At 27.2% G+C, this 17,370-nt stretch overlaps 1 protein-coding gene across 1 annotated transcript; it reads right to left on the reverse strand.

Moving 5' to 3' along the window:
- Positions 1-13,900: 13,900 nt before the first annotated feature.
- On the reverse strand, positions 13,901-17,042 carry LOC103574443 (uncharacterized). Its single transcript, XM_053742326.1, has 9 exons — positions 16,993-17,042; positions 16,705-16,902; positions 16,375-16,584; positions 15,943-16,279; positions 15,665-15,859; positions 15,265-15,592; positions 14,740-15,018; positions 14,574-14,645; positions 13,901-14,374 (listed from the first exon to the last, which is right to left on the reverse strand). The coding sequence occupies exons 4-9, from the start codon at positions 16,228-16,230 to the stop codon at positions 14,043-14,045; spliced, it is 1,494 nt and encodes a 497-aa protein (XP_053598301.1). The 5' UTR covers positions 16,231-16,279; positions 16,375-16,584; positions 16,705-16,902; positions 16,993-17,042; the 3' UTR covers positions 13,901-14,042.
- Positions 17,043-17,370: the final 328 nt, after the last annotated feature.

Raw genomic sequence — 17,370 nt, forward strand, 5'->3', positions numbered from 1 at the left:
AATGTCTATCCTTGTATGGGCTTATGCGCTCATCTTTTGCATAAAGAAATATTATCACAATCATTTATAATTATTGCAATTAAAAAAAATATATTTTGCTTTTTTTTTTATTAGTAACTGTGAAAAAAAGACGTCCTCAATCGTACCAACGTGGGATTTTGGGGCAAAGTATTAATAATAAATTGAATGATGAACGTAAAAAATACAAGACCGACGTGCCTGAAGAAGTTTAAGAAAATTATAAATTGCTTAATTTAAGATAAAATCACATTGAAATGTAATTGTGTTGGTAAATAAATACCTATCTATTTTTTAAAAGTGATTACAATTATTGGACAATAAAAATTATCCATTTTTTAAACGTTATTTTCAATAAAGTAACTCTACGCTTTGATAAAAAAAAATAGTAATGCTTCCCATCTTAACAAAATAACTATTTCAATCTTTATATGGTAACTTTCTTTATCCGAGATGATAATCATTAACATCTCAGATAGCAAAAGTTTTTTAATTTTTCAGATATAGAAAATATTATTATACAAATGGTAACTTTACCATCGGCAATAATATAACAACTAGTATATGTTAATGGATTGGTTAACCTATGAACATAATAATGTTTAACAGATCAATACAATAATCAGTCTCATTGCAATATGGTCATACTTAAAATTTTTTCAGCATGTATTTAAATATAAATATAAATAAAGGTACATACAAAAACTGCAAAGAATTTTTAACTTAGATCTGACTGTGAGATTATAAGATACGCAAGAAAAACACACACCACCTCACTTCAAATAGTTGTACCCTGATTAAGAAAAAATATTTGCAATGATTCAAAACAATATGAAATGATTTAAATTCGAATCGACCAGTATATAGATATACACTTGGCATCAATTAAATCATTTTTCTTTATCAGGGAATGTCCTTATTTTTCGAACTCAAAAACTGATTCTAACAGCAATCGAGAAAGATTCCAAAAACGAAGATATCTGATGGATTGTTTGGAAGACTGCGTACACCGTTAACAATTCAATAATACTGTGGAAAAGTAATATACTCAGTTCTTTTCTCCTAAAACTCCTTTTTAAGAAATTCAAACTTTGAATTTCATTGAACTTTAGAATTTTTTAGTTTACTCGGCTGCCCAACTTCAAAACACAGTAACTGACAAAAATAAAATTTTTGAAATATGTATTGAATCATGTTTACAAAACTCTATTGGAACTAAAAGTACTAAAAAATTGATTTTAAAAAATTTATCTCTTACTGTGTTTTGAAATTGGGCAGCCGGACTGCTGAAACAGTTGATTTTAGAAATACTTTCTCAAAAAATATATTTTTTGGAACAATACATGCTGGAGTATACAACAACTTGAGGTGAAAATTTTAAAAAAAGATCTGAAATAAACTACTCGAGCCGTTTCGAATGTCGTAAAACTGTCAACTGAATCCGAGGATTTGTATCAAAGGCATTCAAGGGTCACACACACACACTACCGCGGGTTCTGGAAATCTCCGATTTCCTAACCATTAAAGTTACAATTTACATCAGTTTTATGCGTTTCATTAAAATTAAGATATCTTTATTTAAATAATATATATTTCAATAAAACAATTTATAAAAGTTTTTATACCAAAAAATATGACTTAACTATACGTAGATTTGCTTAAATGTTAACAATATAATGATATTTACGTTTGCTATTATATGCCTACTTATGTATAAGAAATATATATTGATAAAGTATATATCAATTTATAAGTCGATATTATATGTTAACTTATATAATTATATTATAAAATTACTTATGTGTTTATGATATAATTTTTAATATATGGAGTTCATATAGATTAAATATATGCCAAAACATAATATTATATATCATATTCTTATATTTTAAAAATATATATTTATATAATTAAAGCGGCAAAAAAATAGTTATCTTAATATATATAATTTCTTATATAAATAATTATATCATAATATAAAATATGTTATATTATTCAGTATAATTTTAGGATATAAATTTTTTTCATGCGGGGAAATCGAGTTATACCCTGATTAAAAACTCCGATTGAAACTGATTGAAAACGTCCTATCAGATTTAATCGGAAATTTCTGATTGACATTCAATCAGTTTCAATCGGATTCAATCGGAAACTTCCGAATGATTCTGATTGAAAGTTAATCAGAAATTTCCGATTGACTTTTAATCAGTTTTAATCGGAATCATTCGGAAGTTTCCGATTGAATCCGATTGAAACTGATTAAAAGTCAATCGGAAATTTCTGATTGACTCTCAATTAGTTTCAATCGGATTTAATCAGATATTTCCGGAAGGTTTCGATTGTAAATTAATCAAAAATTATCGATTCCCGGGAAAAAATAATTTTATATATTATTAAATGGTAAAAAATTAAAAAATCAAATATATTAAAATCTACGTTGAATCTATATTAACAATTAGATTTCATGTCATGAAGTATTATAGGATATACTATATTACCACCAAAAATAGCACTTGTCACTCTGTCAAAGAATAGAGGAGTGCTCGTGTCAGAATTGCTTCCAAGTCTGGAATACAATACGTCTGAACTACGTTTCTTACCAGGGACACTTCACAAGTGGTAGGCGCTATCTAGTGGCGAGCACCGAACTACTCCCAATGCTATTACCTAGGACTGGTGAATTTCCTCTCCTCTACATATATCTTTTCTTCTAAGAAATTTTTCTCTTGGTTCAAGCAACTTTTTTTTCTATTAGTTGAAGCATACGAAAATCCTTGCGTTAAACACCCCCACGAAAAAAATTTATTAAAAAAATATAAGTTAAACTACAAAAAATATACTTTAGAATTTATAAAAAATCAATCAGAAAACTATTTTTTTAAGAGCTTGACATAGAAATGAAAATAACTAGAAAAAAAAAGCGAAATTTTAAAAAACTTTAATCATAATAATTTTTGAGAAATGAAATTACCTACAAAAAAGTTTTTATGAGATTTTCTGATAAATCTGATGGTTTCGCCGGAAAAGTAAGAAGATCTCAAAATTTTCTATAAATTTGACTTTAAGCTCAAATAACTTTTGAACAGTTAGATTTATCAAAAAATGATGAGACTTTTGTTGTAGAGCATTCAATATCCTACAAAAATATCTATCGTGCATAATAATTCGTTGATTGGCTTGTAAGTTAGAAAATTCTAAAAAATGAAAAGCTTTTTTCCCGTGTTATTTAAATAGAAAATAGAAAAATTGATTGACGCAAACTGTAGTATTATTATTAAGAGCTTGGATTGGTACCGAAATTTTTATTTTTAGGTAGACTGTCAATTTTGGGATACCAAAAAAAAAAAAAAATTTTTTTTTTAACTATCTTAATATATATATAATTTTTTATTGATGTTTTCTTTTATTTTCGTGATAGTTTTAAACTCAATCAATACAGTTTTTTAAAAAAAGTTTTTATAGAATCCTGAAAAATGCTTGTTTTAACTTTTTATAAAATTGATTAAATTGGAAAGACAGATAAAATTCTATACTCGGATATTTTAAAAATTGCTGAATTAATGATAAATGAAATTCATATCTGCCCAAATTTTAATAATTATCAATACTATCTGAATTGTTATTTTCCAATTGAATCCGATTGAAACTGATTGAAAATTGTCTGTCGAATTTAATCAGAAAATATTCGATAAATGAATGATTATTTTCTAATTGAATCCGCTTCGTTTGAAACGAAATTTTTTTTTTCTAGCCGATACAAGAAAATTTTGTTGTTTATATTGAGAAAAAAATTCCCTGAAAATTTCAGCTCTTAAATTTAATTTAAAGTACTTTCTCTCGAGTATCAAATTTTTCCATTTAAAAAGTATGTTAATTGAATAACATTTTTTTTAAATTGCTATAACTTAGCCAGATTTTAAGCTATCGTTTTGAAACCAGTTTTAATTTGCAGAGAATTTGTTGAATTTGAAAGTCTATAAAACAAATTGCTCTAACTCGATCTATGTCGATTCTATCTGCTCCGAAAGTCTATTTGTCACTTGTTTCATATAATTTTGTTAATAGTGAAAAAAAAAAAAAAACGGCTCATCGTACGAAAAAGATGCATAGCACCCATCTTTTAGAAAATTTCGTCCTCTACAGAATTGTTTATTATACTTCCCTGCTAAAAAAATCCGAGAGATTCTTATAGCTGTATGTATAAGGCCCTATACTTAACCATATAGCACTTCTCATAGAACTCATTCATTCTCATAAAATCTCTATGGGAATGTATGAGAATCTATGAGATTTTCTAAACAGGGTGATATCGCTAAAGTGCACTGTTTATAAGATACAATCAGTAGAACATTCTACAGTAAATAGGATTTATACTATATTAAGCTTACAATTTTTATACTGTCTAATGTTAAACTACTCGTATCTCATAGATAAGACGCATACCCCTATTAAAAATAAACGAGGGCCGCCTCGTCTGTCATCTACCGTTAGCATTGATTCTAGCGACGCTAGCGAGACGCTAGCCAGTGCCTCGTTTCATTTTTACTAAGGACTTTAGCTATATCTAGCTCATCAGGAAGATAGTTCAAAATCAAGTAGAACATTCTACACGGAGAAATAAAAAATTAATCAATCGGGATAAAATCGAGAAATAAATTATTATTTTCCGATTGAATCTGATTGAATTTTTCTCAATCAGTTTTAATCGGTTTCAATCGGAAAGTAGTTTTTAAAAAATTATTATTTTCCGATTAAATCTGATTGAAACTGATTGAAATATTTCAATCGGATTCAATCAGAAAATAAAAAATATTTTTTTCCGATTGAATCTGATTAAAATTCAATCGGAGGCCTCAAACGCTCCCGAACGTTTCTGATTGAAAATTCGTTTCCGATTGAAACTGATAGAATTCTGATTGAGTTTCGATCAGATTCAATCGGATTCAATCGGAGTTTTTAATCAGGGATATTTGTATGCAACCGAATAATTTTGAGGTTCAATAAAAAAAAAGTTATAATTTCAAACCTGACGTTGACTTTTATTTTTATCTACAAATTAAATACTTACTTTAGAGAGAAAAAAATTATTTTGATGCTTAATATTACATTGAAGCTCAATTTCTCTGTACATTGTCGTTATACGAATTTTTATTACAATAATAATTTTTTAAAAATTATTATTTTCTGATTGAATCTGATTGAATTTTTCTCAATCAGTTTCTATCAGATTCAATCGGAAAATAACTTTTTGAAAATTATTATTTCCTTATTGAATCTGATTGAAACTGATAGAGAAAAATCCAATCAGTTTCAATCAGATTCAATCAGAAAATAAGTTCTTAAAAATTATTATTTTCTTATTGAATCTGATTGAAACTGATAGAGAAAAATCCAATCAGTTTCAATCAGATTCAATCGGAAAATAATTTTTTAAAAATTATTATTTTCTTATTGAATCTGATTGAAACTGATAGAGAAAAATCTAATCAGTTTCAATCAGATTAAATCAGAAAATAAGTTATTAAAAATTATTATTTTCTTATTGAATCTGATTGAAACTGATTGGATTTTTTTCTATCAGTTTTAATCAGATTCAATCGGAAAATAAGTTCTTAAAAATTATTATTTTCTTATTGAATCTGATTGAAACTGATAGAGAAAAATCCAATCAGTTTCAATCAGATTCAATCAGAAAATAAGTTCTTAAAAATTATTATTTTCTTATTGAATCTGATTGAAACTGATAGAGAAAAATCCAATCAGTTTCAATCAGATTCAATCAGAAAATTATTTCTTAAAAATTATTATTTCCTTATTGAATCTGATTGAAACTGATTGGATTTTTTTCTATCAGTTTCAATCAGGTTCAATCAGAAAATACTAAATATTTTTTTCTGATAGAATCTGATTGAAACTGATAGAAAGTCAATCAGGACGCTCGAACGCTCCCGAACATTTCTGATTGAAAATTCGTTTCTGATTGAAACTGATAGAATTCTGATTGAGTTTCAATCAGATTCAATCAGTTTCAATCAGAGTTTTTAATCAGGGTATTGAGACCGGTAAATCTATTGAAGGTGTTAAAGGACCAACGACACTTTCTAGAATCGTTCATAATTTTATTGAAACCACGAGTGTTGATTCCATGCATTGTGTTTATTTAGGTGTCACAAAGTTACTGATGCGTTTATGGTTTGATTCGAATTTACATGAAAATGACTTTTCTTTGCGCAAACATCTTAAGTATGGAGATAGAAAAATTCAAAGCATTAAACCTCCATCTTATACACCTCGATTGCCTAAATTTGTAACTGACTATAAATATTGGAAAGCTTCTGAATTGAAAAGTTGTCTCTTTTATTACTCATTGGTCGTTCTACGTCCCATAATGACAGATGCATACTACGCGGAAAAAAAATTCACTGATTTTTTACGATTCAACTATCGTAATTTTCACTACATAGTATCGTAACGCTGGACTATAAATTTTATATCGTAATTTTTACAATAGACTATCGTAAATTTTATTTTATAATTAAGACTGCTACAAAAAAGAAAAAATCAGATACTATAGAGTAAATTATATAAGTTGTTTCAATATAAATTACAATACAACTATCGTAAAATGATTGAGTCGGTAATGTAGAATTTCTTTAAAAATAAAAGTATAATTAAAATGTAAGTAAAGTGAAATTCGTTTCTTCGGAAAGCAAAACTTATAATAAAAAATAACAATTTTCACTTCTTTTTTTATTTTTAATAATGAAATTGGCAAGGTTATATAATTAAAAAAAAATAAAATAAAAATAAAACATGTTAAAGTAGTAATAATAAAACATTTATTTTATAGTTTTCCAAATATATTTTTTTGGTATATAAAATTTATTATTAATTAATTTAACTTTATAAGTTATAATAGCGAGCCCGACACGAATCTCGGATGTTGTAAAAATATTCCAATCGGAATTATCATTATTTAAAATTTGAAAAGCATCAAAATGTTCATCAAAATGAACATTATTTAATTGTTTAGTCGCTATTAGAATTTTCCCGCTTTGCTGACAGTAGCAACAAAACTGAACTTCATAAAACCTAGGTCCATCAGGTTCAAAAAGTATTATTATTGTTCCTTTTTTAATAAATAACTCATTCCTTTTTATCCATTTCAAAAGTTTGATGTTTTTTATAGTAAAATCACTAGTCAACATTGCCGATGGAATATCAAAAGTTTCTGATGAATGTGGCTCTTCGCTAAATTCTGATTCATCACAATTTTTTAAAAAGAATCTAAAATTTTGTTTCAACTGATGTCGAACAGCAACAGTGTGGTTTATATTTTTATGGCTAAGAGTACGAGAAGTTTCTTCCCCTTCCTGATGTTTACCTTCTTTTCGAATAGTTGAAGCATTACCTATAGGCCCAATAACCTTCATTACTCGAGGATAGTGAATGAGAATATGATGTTTGAATTTAAAGAGATTAGGAAATAACTGATTGTGAAAACATAAAAACTCATGGATTTCAACTTCTAATACTGCTGGTGTCTCTTCAATTATTTTAGGACTTGTACATATATCTGTTATTTTTTTTTAAGACAGAAAAAGCTGCCAAACATTATTGTCTGGAGGAATCAGGTGTCCAATCATTAAAGATGAATTATTTACTGAGACTAACATTTCTGCTGCAGTCATAACGACATATTTGTTTTTTAAATGAGATGGAGAGATTTCTACGGGTTTATTTTTCAGATTTACATTATAACAAAATGCTTTAATAATAATGTTTAATTGAATAAGCGAAAAGAATTTTTGTTTGATATAATAATCTAGAATATAAGCCATGTCATATCAATGGGTGCCTTATAATAAATCATGGTATACATCAACATATAAATTATTTAAAGCATGAAATCCCAGCAGTTTATGAAAAATACACTCTTCTTTAATTCCTGTTAAACTGGGATTGTTCATAGTAATATTTTCATTGTAGTTATCTATATTTCGCAAAGTACAATCATTCTCATGGAAAACTTCGTTAATGTTTGTATAATGTGTCGAACAAAATCTACAAGGGAAATTCGAAGAAAAGTTTTGTTGAAAACCTAGCATCCAATTGACTCCTAAGTTATCACCTTCAATCAAACTAAGAGAAAAATAAATTTGCTTAGAAACTGAAGGATGAGCAATTGTCAATCCATATTGACGTAAATATTGAAGTTCTGTAATAATTTTATCAAAGATTATTTCTTTAGCAACTACTTTTTTGCCAAAAGGGTTGAATAATTGAAAAAGAAATATATTTTCTAATTTAGAGCGATATTTATCAGGTAAAGCTGCAATGCTGATATAAACTGCTCCACATTTATTCAACCCTTTGTGACTTCCAAGAGGGTTGTTAGGCTAATAATCGTCGAAATATAAAAATAGTGGAAGAACTAATTGCTCATTGAATGACTTTTCTTCTTCTTTCCATAAATCTCCTTGGATAAAGTTTTGTACAATACTGGAGCTGTCATTTTTTAGGTTACTCATAAATGTTAACATATCATCTAATATTCCTTCTATTTCAAAAAATTTTTTTAAAACTTTACGCATTGGAATGAAATCTACAGTAATGGGCACTATTTTATAAATTATATTATCATTTTTAGTTTGAAATTCTTTTCTTTCTCCTATTTTTAGCATTTCCGGTGGTACATACGTTCCGTATTTTTCAAAAACATTAAACCGAAGATGTTCACTTTCCATTTCATCGAAAATAAATGAGTAATCAATAATTGTTTTAGTCGTGAATTGATTAATTTCAACAAACGAGGAATCCGATTTAAATTTATGATCGATCCGTTCTTTAAAATTTTTCATCATTAATTTAGATAATCTACCGAAGATACCGACAATTTCATTAATACTTTTTCTTGCAATCGAACTAAAACTGTATAGTTTTGCATACAGCTTGAACAGTTCTTCTCTAATGATATTATCATAATCATTAGAAGTAATATTTTCAGTATCAATAAAAAATGATTAAAAATCATAATTATTCTCCTGAAAGTGAGCATCATCAGATTCAGAATCTGATGAAAATGAAGAATCAAATGATATAGAAGCATCATCAAAGTTTTCATTGTTAACATTGGCCAAATGAGAATCACTTGACTCGGGAAGAATAGTTGTTCTACTGTCAGCATTAGTTCCTAAGTTGTGGCACTGAAGCCGGTGTCGGATAAATGAGCGAAGTATAGAGAAACTGCGTTTGCATGTTTCCTCATTACATCTATATATATTTTCATCACTATGGATGTTTTTTATATGATTTAACAGTAAATCATTACTTATAAAATTATAATTGCACGAAAAAAAAGAAAACATTTTCATTTATTTAAGAATAATGCTAATATAAATTAAGAAAAACTCACATAAATTTTTTTTGGTTCTACGAAAAATGAAACAGATGCTTTTATTAATTTTATTAATTCTTTGTATCAAAATTAAAGCGTTTCTCATACGCAAACATAAAAAATTGTCTAGAAAAGCTAGAACGGTTATTTTACTTTCAATTAATTCATTTCGACGAACGTTAAATGTTTCATTCCACAATTGGACTACCTGAGCTCTCGGTGTTACTGTTGACCTTAAAGCTTCTAATTTTTCAGTACACGAAGCTAATTATTAAAAATTTTATGCATAAGTCTTAGTCATGAATGAAATTTAAATTTACTTTAGTAGTTATTGTCGAATGAAAAAAGACCCAATCATAATTACAGCTTCTCATTATGTCTCACCTTATACCTTTATATTTTTTTCAACTACATTTGATTTCTTTCCACGATTACTTAAAATTCCATCTTCAAAAAGTACTTTTTTAGCATAGTCGTAGTGCCACCATAATTTTCCCGACGTAGGGACTACAACATCATTCTCGCATTGGTAAGGTGAATAATATGTGTGAGGGTGTTCACGAGGAAATGTGTAAATAATCTTGTTTGAATAAAAAATAAATTGCTCAGTTGTAATACTAAAAGGAAGAAAACAAGGGTGATAATTTACTGTCACGATATTGTGTATGTGCGGAAAAAAAAAATAGGCGCTGCAACAGGACGCAGTCCTGTGGGAGCAACAGGACAAAATCCTGTTGCTCTCACAAGATTTTTCCTGTGGAATAAAAAGGATAAGGAACCAATGTCATGTACTATTTTTTTTTTCCATACAATGAAATTTCAAAATTTGAAAAAATTCGAAGTTAGGAAAAAAGTTAAAATTTTTCTTCGAAATTAATTTTTTTTTTCAAATTTTGAAATTTCAGTATACGGACAAAAAAAGTAGTACATAAAACTTGTTCCTTATCTTATTTATTCCACAGGAAAAATCTTGTTGCTACCACAGTATTTTGTCCCGTTGCAGCACCTTTTTTTTGCTGTGTAACAGTAAAAATAAATGTGAAATATTACGTGAATGTAGACAGAAGTTCCTCACTTTTCTGACGCTGTATATATTTATTTTTTTCTAGACCGATAACAAACCGTGCTAAACGATTCCGAAGTTTTTTAATCAAAACATTGTTTTTGTCGTAATAAGTAACAATAGCTCGATCGTTTGTATCTTTTTCCAGTAAATTCCGTAATGTCTATAATTTAAATGAATAAGTTATATAAACAGTGATATCTTTTATTACAAAAATAAAGGACATTAAAGACTGATATAATTTTTTGTATTCAACATATTTAATGGTTTTTATAGCTGAATTTGAAAAAAAATATAAGAGTTCATTTAACATTGTATATCCGAGAATAATTTATACAAAGCCCAGAGAATAAGAATAAAAATTACCCGAGGTTGACGCTTTCTTTCGTTTAGTATCGAACCAGATGAACCATCAGCATTGCCTGGAATTTCAACCTCCGGAGAGTTACGGGTTGAAAGCACGCTTCTTTGGGTATTAGAATTTTGCTACAGCGAATATAAAATTTATACCGTAGATATACTTTTGTTTATGTCTTAAAGACTATGAAAAATGATACCATAATAATATACCAAATAAAAAAAAAAAAAAAAAAAAAAAAAAAAAAACAAAGAATTTTAAATATCAATTTTTAATTATTAATTAAAAAGAAAAAACGTTTTATCCATCGAATTTGAAAATATTTAATAATGATATCAAAAAATACCGAAGAACAGTCATTGGCATTAATCATGGGATACCCTCCATCATTCTCATCAACTTCCGAAGACGTCCAGTCATTATTGTACTAAAAAATTAATCATATAACGAAAAATTTTTGTTTTATCAGAAAAGAACCATGATCCTGCAACTAATAGACAATCGAAAATTTTCTAATTTTAAAAAAATCTAAAAATTATTAGGCGTGGGTTAATTTTAGTATCATAAAGAAATGTCGAATGTCCAAAATTTGAGGTTTTAAAAATGTTTACCTAATCACATAGCCAGGTAAAATTATTCATTGTCAACAAATGAATATTCTATAAGAAAATTGGGAAAATTAAATTTATCAGAAAAAATAGTAATTATTCTTTTGGAATCATTCATTCTATCACAACAATACTACTTAATTATTTATAAAAAATAAACGATGTTCAGAAACATAATTTCAAAACGAACGATAAACGCACAGAATATTTAGTTTAAAAAAAATTAAATAGCAATAATTATACTTACACCACCAAATTATTATATTCCTTTGTAATGAAGAACGTACAGTTTTGTTTTAATTCTTTAGTCACAATCCTCCGCTAAATTTCGTGACGAATAACCTTTACTTCTGCACTTCATTGTTGATAAAGATGCACTGATTTATAAATATATATTGTTGAACCACAAATAATACAGACAACTTAGATGTCACTATTATATATATACACATATATACTCACACAAGCATCACATCATGGTATTGTGACGACATTTGTCTTTCATACGGAAACGCTTCAGATGGTATATACTAAACCATTTCAGAAAATTTACAATTCAACTATCGTAATTTTTGTGACTTGTATTGTAAAAACATAGAGGCAGCACTGTAAATTAAGAGGAAGAATAAAGGAATAAATATTATAATTAAATCTCATTTTTTATTATTTTACTATTTACGATAGTAACATTGTAATATTTATTATTGAATTTTATGCAACAATCTTTTAATAAAATGACGATAGTGAGTAGTAAAAAATCTTTTACAAATTGTAAATTATCGGATCATATATTTGAAAGTTACAGATAATAAAAGTATAGTCTAGGATTACGATAGTCATAGTGGAAGTTTTCCTTGAATTTTTTTTCCGTGTATGAACATCACAAACTTTTAGTATTAGGTATTAGTTTGTTAAATCAATTCAGCGTTTTGTCAGCTATGATTGTTGCGGCATCGAATTATTTGAATCAGTACGTTAAGATGTTTCAAAATTTGTATGGCCTTCATTATATGACATGTAATTTACATCAGTTACGACATTTACCAAGTGAAGTTTATAAATTTGGTCCTTCTCGTACAACATCATGTTTTCAGCATGAAAATTCGAATGGTGTCATTAGACGATTACTAAATGGAACTCGCTACGCCCAGCTTTAAGTCAGTAACGTTTTATCTATTTTGTTCAACATAGCTGAATCAAAACTGACACATTTGCGTCCAGGAAGTGATGTCGCGACTTTCCGTAATGATTTAGAAAAAAATACTCTGCGACGGCGCAAATTAAATTATATAGATGAAAAATTGGCAATTATTGGTGAATTTAGTAAGGATGCAATGTTGTTTGAAAATTTAAAAAATTTTTTTGTGCGTTCTGATATTAGAACTTGCAGTAAATGTTATTCCTTTACTCGGCTATATAAAAATGGGATAGAATATGATTCAAAATCTCATAAACGACAACGAAAGATTATTTCGTATTTTGTTAAATATAAGTTTCAGGATACATTGTGTATAGGAATAATTGAAAAGTTTGTGAAACTCTGCAGATGTAATTGTCGTGAAACATGCGCAAATTGTGTCAACAATACAAATTATTATGCTATTCTTCAAAAATGTAACGTGCAAGAAATAATCCTCCAAGATGGAACATTCCATTTTATATGTCTGTGCGAAATATCAAATGAAGAGATGATAGCTATTGATGTGTATGTTTAGAAAAGGTCTATTATTTTATAGAGAATGACGATGATTGCAACTTATTTCCATAATAGATGCAGTCAGTACCGTTGAATTTCATTAACATGTCATTTTACTATATATCCCTAAAGTCTGTATTTTACGAATCTCAGGATTTATAGGGTGCCAGAAACGTCTGGCTATGAATAATGTGACGACAGTATAGTTTACATGAAAAGAAAATTGACCGAGAAATATACAAGAGCGAAATGAAAAGTGATGGACAAAAGTTTGAAGATGAAAATATTATCCGATATGTTTATTAGAACGAAAAAAAAATATGGTAGAAATAAAAATTACTCGAGAAAAAAATTAAGAAATTGAAAAATCGTCCGAAATATTTAGTCTTTTAAGTACCCTATTTGGTTAGTTAAGTAAATTACTTTTTTATCGACAGCTTTTTACGACTGTTGATAAGCAAGTAACCCAGTATAAATTTTTCTTCAAACAGAAGTCTACTATCAAAGAAGGAAACATATATGAACATTTAAATTTAAGATAAAAATTTATTAATTCATTGACAACATATTGTTATTATTAGTATTGTTGTTATAACTTAATTATAGTGCTTAATTAAGTATATCATAATTGAATATAAGTAATTAAAATATAAACTTGTAAAATTAGATTAAACTTAATTTTTTATTAGAAATAAAGATATAATGAAAATTACACACAGAACAATTTTATTGTAATTTTTTTCATATAAATTTTAGAGTTACATTAAAAAAGCATAATTAAAAAAATGAAGTATTTTACTGAATGTCAATATAATTAATGAATAGAATTCTAATATATTTTTGTTGTTAAAAAACATACTTGTGCAAATGTAAGTCATATTTTTTTCTTCTCGCTGTTGTAATCATATTTTTGTTATCATTTCAAATACACGAGAAAACTTCTGCACTGGCTCGTTGCAGAAAGGACATTTTAATTGTAGACGTCTTTCAGCAGCAACTTTACGTATTTCTTGTGAACAATTATAACACATGCCATAATGATTGCATGGAATGCAAATTATTTTTCGAGCTTCTGTCACACAAATCATACAAATATTCTGAATATCCACCGCTTCGTCGTTTTCCTCTTCTGCGTTATTTTCATTATTATCAATATCAAAATTTTCTTCATTCATATTATCATCTTCTTCATTATCTTGTTCAGTAATCGGTTCCAAGTATTCAGCAATTCCATCTAATCATGCATAAAAGTGAAATATTCAAGAGTTTTTATATTGCATTTATTTATGGAAAACGAAACATCCTTCATTAAAAATAGAATACTATTGAGAACAGTATAATTATGGTTCACTCATAGTTTTTTCAATTGGAATTGTATTATTCTCAATATGACATTTTAATTAGGGATATTTTTACACAAAGGTACAACTTACCATTAATTTCATGTCCGATTTCTAGATGTTGCAAATCTTCTGCTTCTTCTCTGTTATCAGCTCGCATATGATCTGAAATATAGTTAGTGTTATTTTGACTTTTATCTAATTATCCTATTTAAAATATAAGATCAATATTTTTAAATGTTATAAAAATATCTATTACCATTATTATCAAGTCTTGGGTATAGATCAAGCTGTTCTTCTCGCAATACTTCAGCGTGATGGAGCAAATCATGATAATGATCTGTATGGTATGTAGTAGCACTAGCTAAAAATTGCTGAACCGTCACTTTACCTTGTTTTAATGATTTCCACAAATCTACAATTAACTTTTTTGGGAAGCACAATCTGACTCGTGGAGCTAGTGAAATATATGATGATCTACTCTGATTCAAGCGTTCAATTTCTTTTTTCGACTTGTTCATTATAATTATCAATTCTTCTGTAAAATAACGTGATTCAAAGCTTTAGTTAATTGTATTAATTTTCAAAAAGTTGTAGACACATAAAATTTATAACAGTTATATTAAACTAATAATAAAATACAAACTGTAATTATTTATTAATTTATCTAAAGTTCTAAATAGGTATACTATACATCAAAATTAGTTGTAAAACTACAAGTTATTAATTAAATTAAATCAAACAATTTTAACAATAAATTTGCGAAAAAAAAAAATATACTAACTTATAAACTCCCATAGCGATGGGGCATCATTCATGTTGTTATGCAATAACGACCAAAACAAAACTGGAACTGTATTAAGGCTGTCAGTATCTTCGAATAGACTCATTGATTCAACTCCAACTCCTTGTATCCATGTTTCTTGAAAGTAATTTATAAAATCCGAGAGTTCATTTTGTAATTGAGGTGTTAATGAATTAATCAACTCTTGAAATCCATCAGCTATCATTTCTCTCGGTAATAAAATCAGGGACATACAATTTCTCAAGAAATTTTCTTGACCAACATTGACAAATCGTAAATTTTTTTCAAAAGATTCGAAAAATAATATCTATAAATAATAAAAAATAAAAGAAATCATCAGTAAATATTTAAAATTCTATTAATTTTCAAATTAACTTACACGGCAATAATTATTAAATGTGCCACACACTTGGCTCTCAGGAAAAATTGTTTGTATATGCCCTTTGAAGTCGAAATCGGTATATACTTTACGAAGATGAATGCCAGGTATTAATAAATTTCGCACATTATACATTATTGTGGCGCAGGTTTCATACGTTTGTGTAGACCATAAAATTATTGCAATTGGAAAGACCTATAGGAGATATATTTTTTTTTACACAAATTTTTTTATGTTATATTTCATTATGAATCATGTTTTATTTTTTAGTAACTTACGTAATGATGGTGTTGACCCAATAAAAAAGTTAGCATACGAGTATTTCCAAAGTGAGGAATAACTTTAATTGTTGAGCTAACATGTAAAACATCAAACAGAAAAGATTGTGCAAATTCTGGATCACCCAATAATAAAGCATCATTTTCAACGTTGTACAATTTTATAAATCTGCCATCAGCGTACTCTTTTAATTTCAAGTATTCACGTCTAGATAACATATTTTTCAAATCTTCATAAGTAGCAGGGGCTGGCAAGCCAACTAATATTTTTTTTTGCCAATTATTCATTAAGGTCCTGATTAATGTAAATGGTAATCTGATCTTTGCATCAGGGTAACTGAAAAAAATATATATTAAGCACATGTAATTAAAAAAAAAAAAAAAAAAGAAAAAAATCAAAACATAAATTTTTTGTATATATAATTTACTTACAAACTTGAAACAGTTTCATAAATATCTTCAATCGAATAGAAACATTTTTTACTTGCTATTTTGAGATCATCTCGGAACCGTTTAATGTCATTATTAAAAAATTCACTCGAATGTTTGTGTTGTGATACAAAAAATGTTATCGGACGATCCAACACTTTCACACCACGAACTGGACACTTCTTAGAATTTTTTTTTTGACAGTGTACATACCTATATAAAAACAAAAAAAAATTCGTTAATACAAGTAATATAATGATAAAGTGATCAGTAAATACCATCATCATTCTAAATAGTAATTTTTTCATTTATGATTAAAACGTGAATAATTACAGGATAAGTATGAAAATTTATTGTCTATTCAAGAAAAATTACTATTTTAACTTTAAAAATCGTAACTGACACTTAGAAAATAGACGACACGTATTTTATAATTTACTATTTGAATGTTCAAAATCCCCATATTGACAACCGGGTTCCGGGTTATAATTTCTAATAGTAATTTTTAATGATACTGAAGTTAGCTGACGTCTAAGAATTTTTGGATTTTTTTTAAAACATTAAATTAAAAAAAAAAAAAAACATTTGAAAAAATTGCACCGAGTTTTTTAGATTTTCTACCTGTGTATATTTATGATACTAAAGTTAGCCGAGGTCTAATAATTTTTAGATTTTATTTTAGACAGTAAATTATAAAAAAAAAAAATTTGAAAAAATTGCACCTGTAGTTTTTTAAATTTTCTACATGTGCATATTTTTAGTTTTTATTTTTTTGTAATTGATTTGTTTAAAAAAAAATTCGAAAATTTTTAATTGTCTGCTAACTTCAAGATCTTGTATATTTTTAGTTTTGTTTTTATTCAAACTGAATTGTTGAAAAAAAATCCGAAAATTTTTAATTGTCGGTTAACTTCAGGATAATAATTTTTAGTTTATTTTTTTCCGTGTATATATCTGTCAGAAATAGTTTACTTTGCGACATACATGAGGCACCATCTA

Source organism: Microplitis demolitor, chromosome 10, assembly GCF_026212275.2.
Source record: "Microplitis demolitor isolate Queensland-Clemson2020A chromosome 10, iyMicDemo2.1a, whole genome shotgun sequence".
Taxonomy (NCBI): domain Eukaryota; kingdom Metazoa; phylum Arthropoda; class Insecta; order Hymenoptera; family Braconidae; genus Microplitis; species Microplitis demolitor.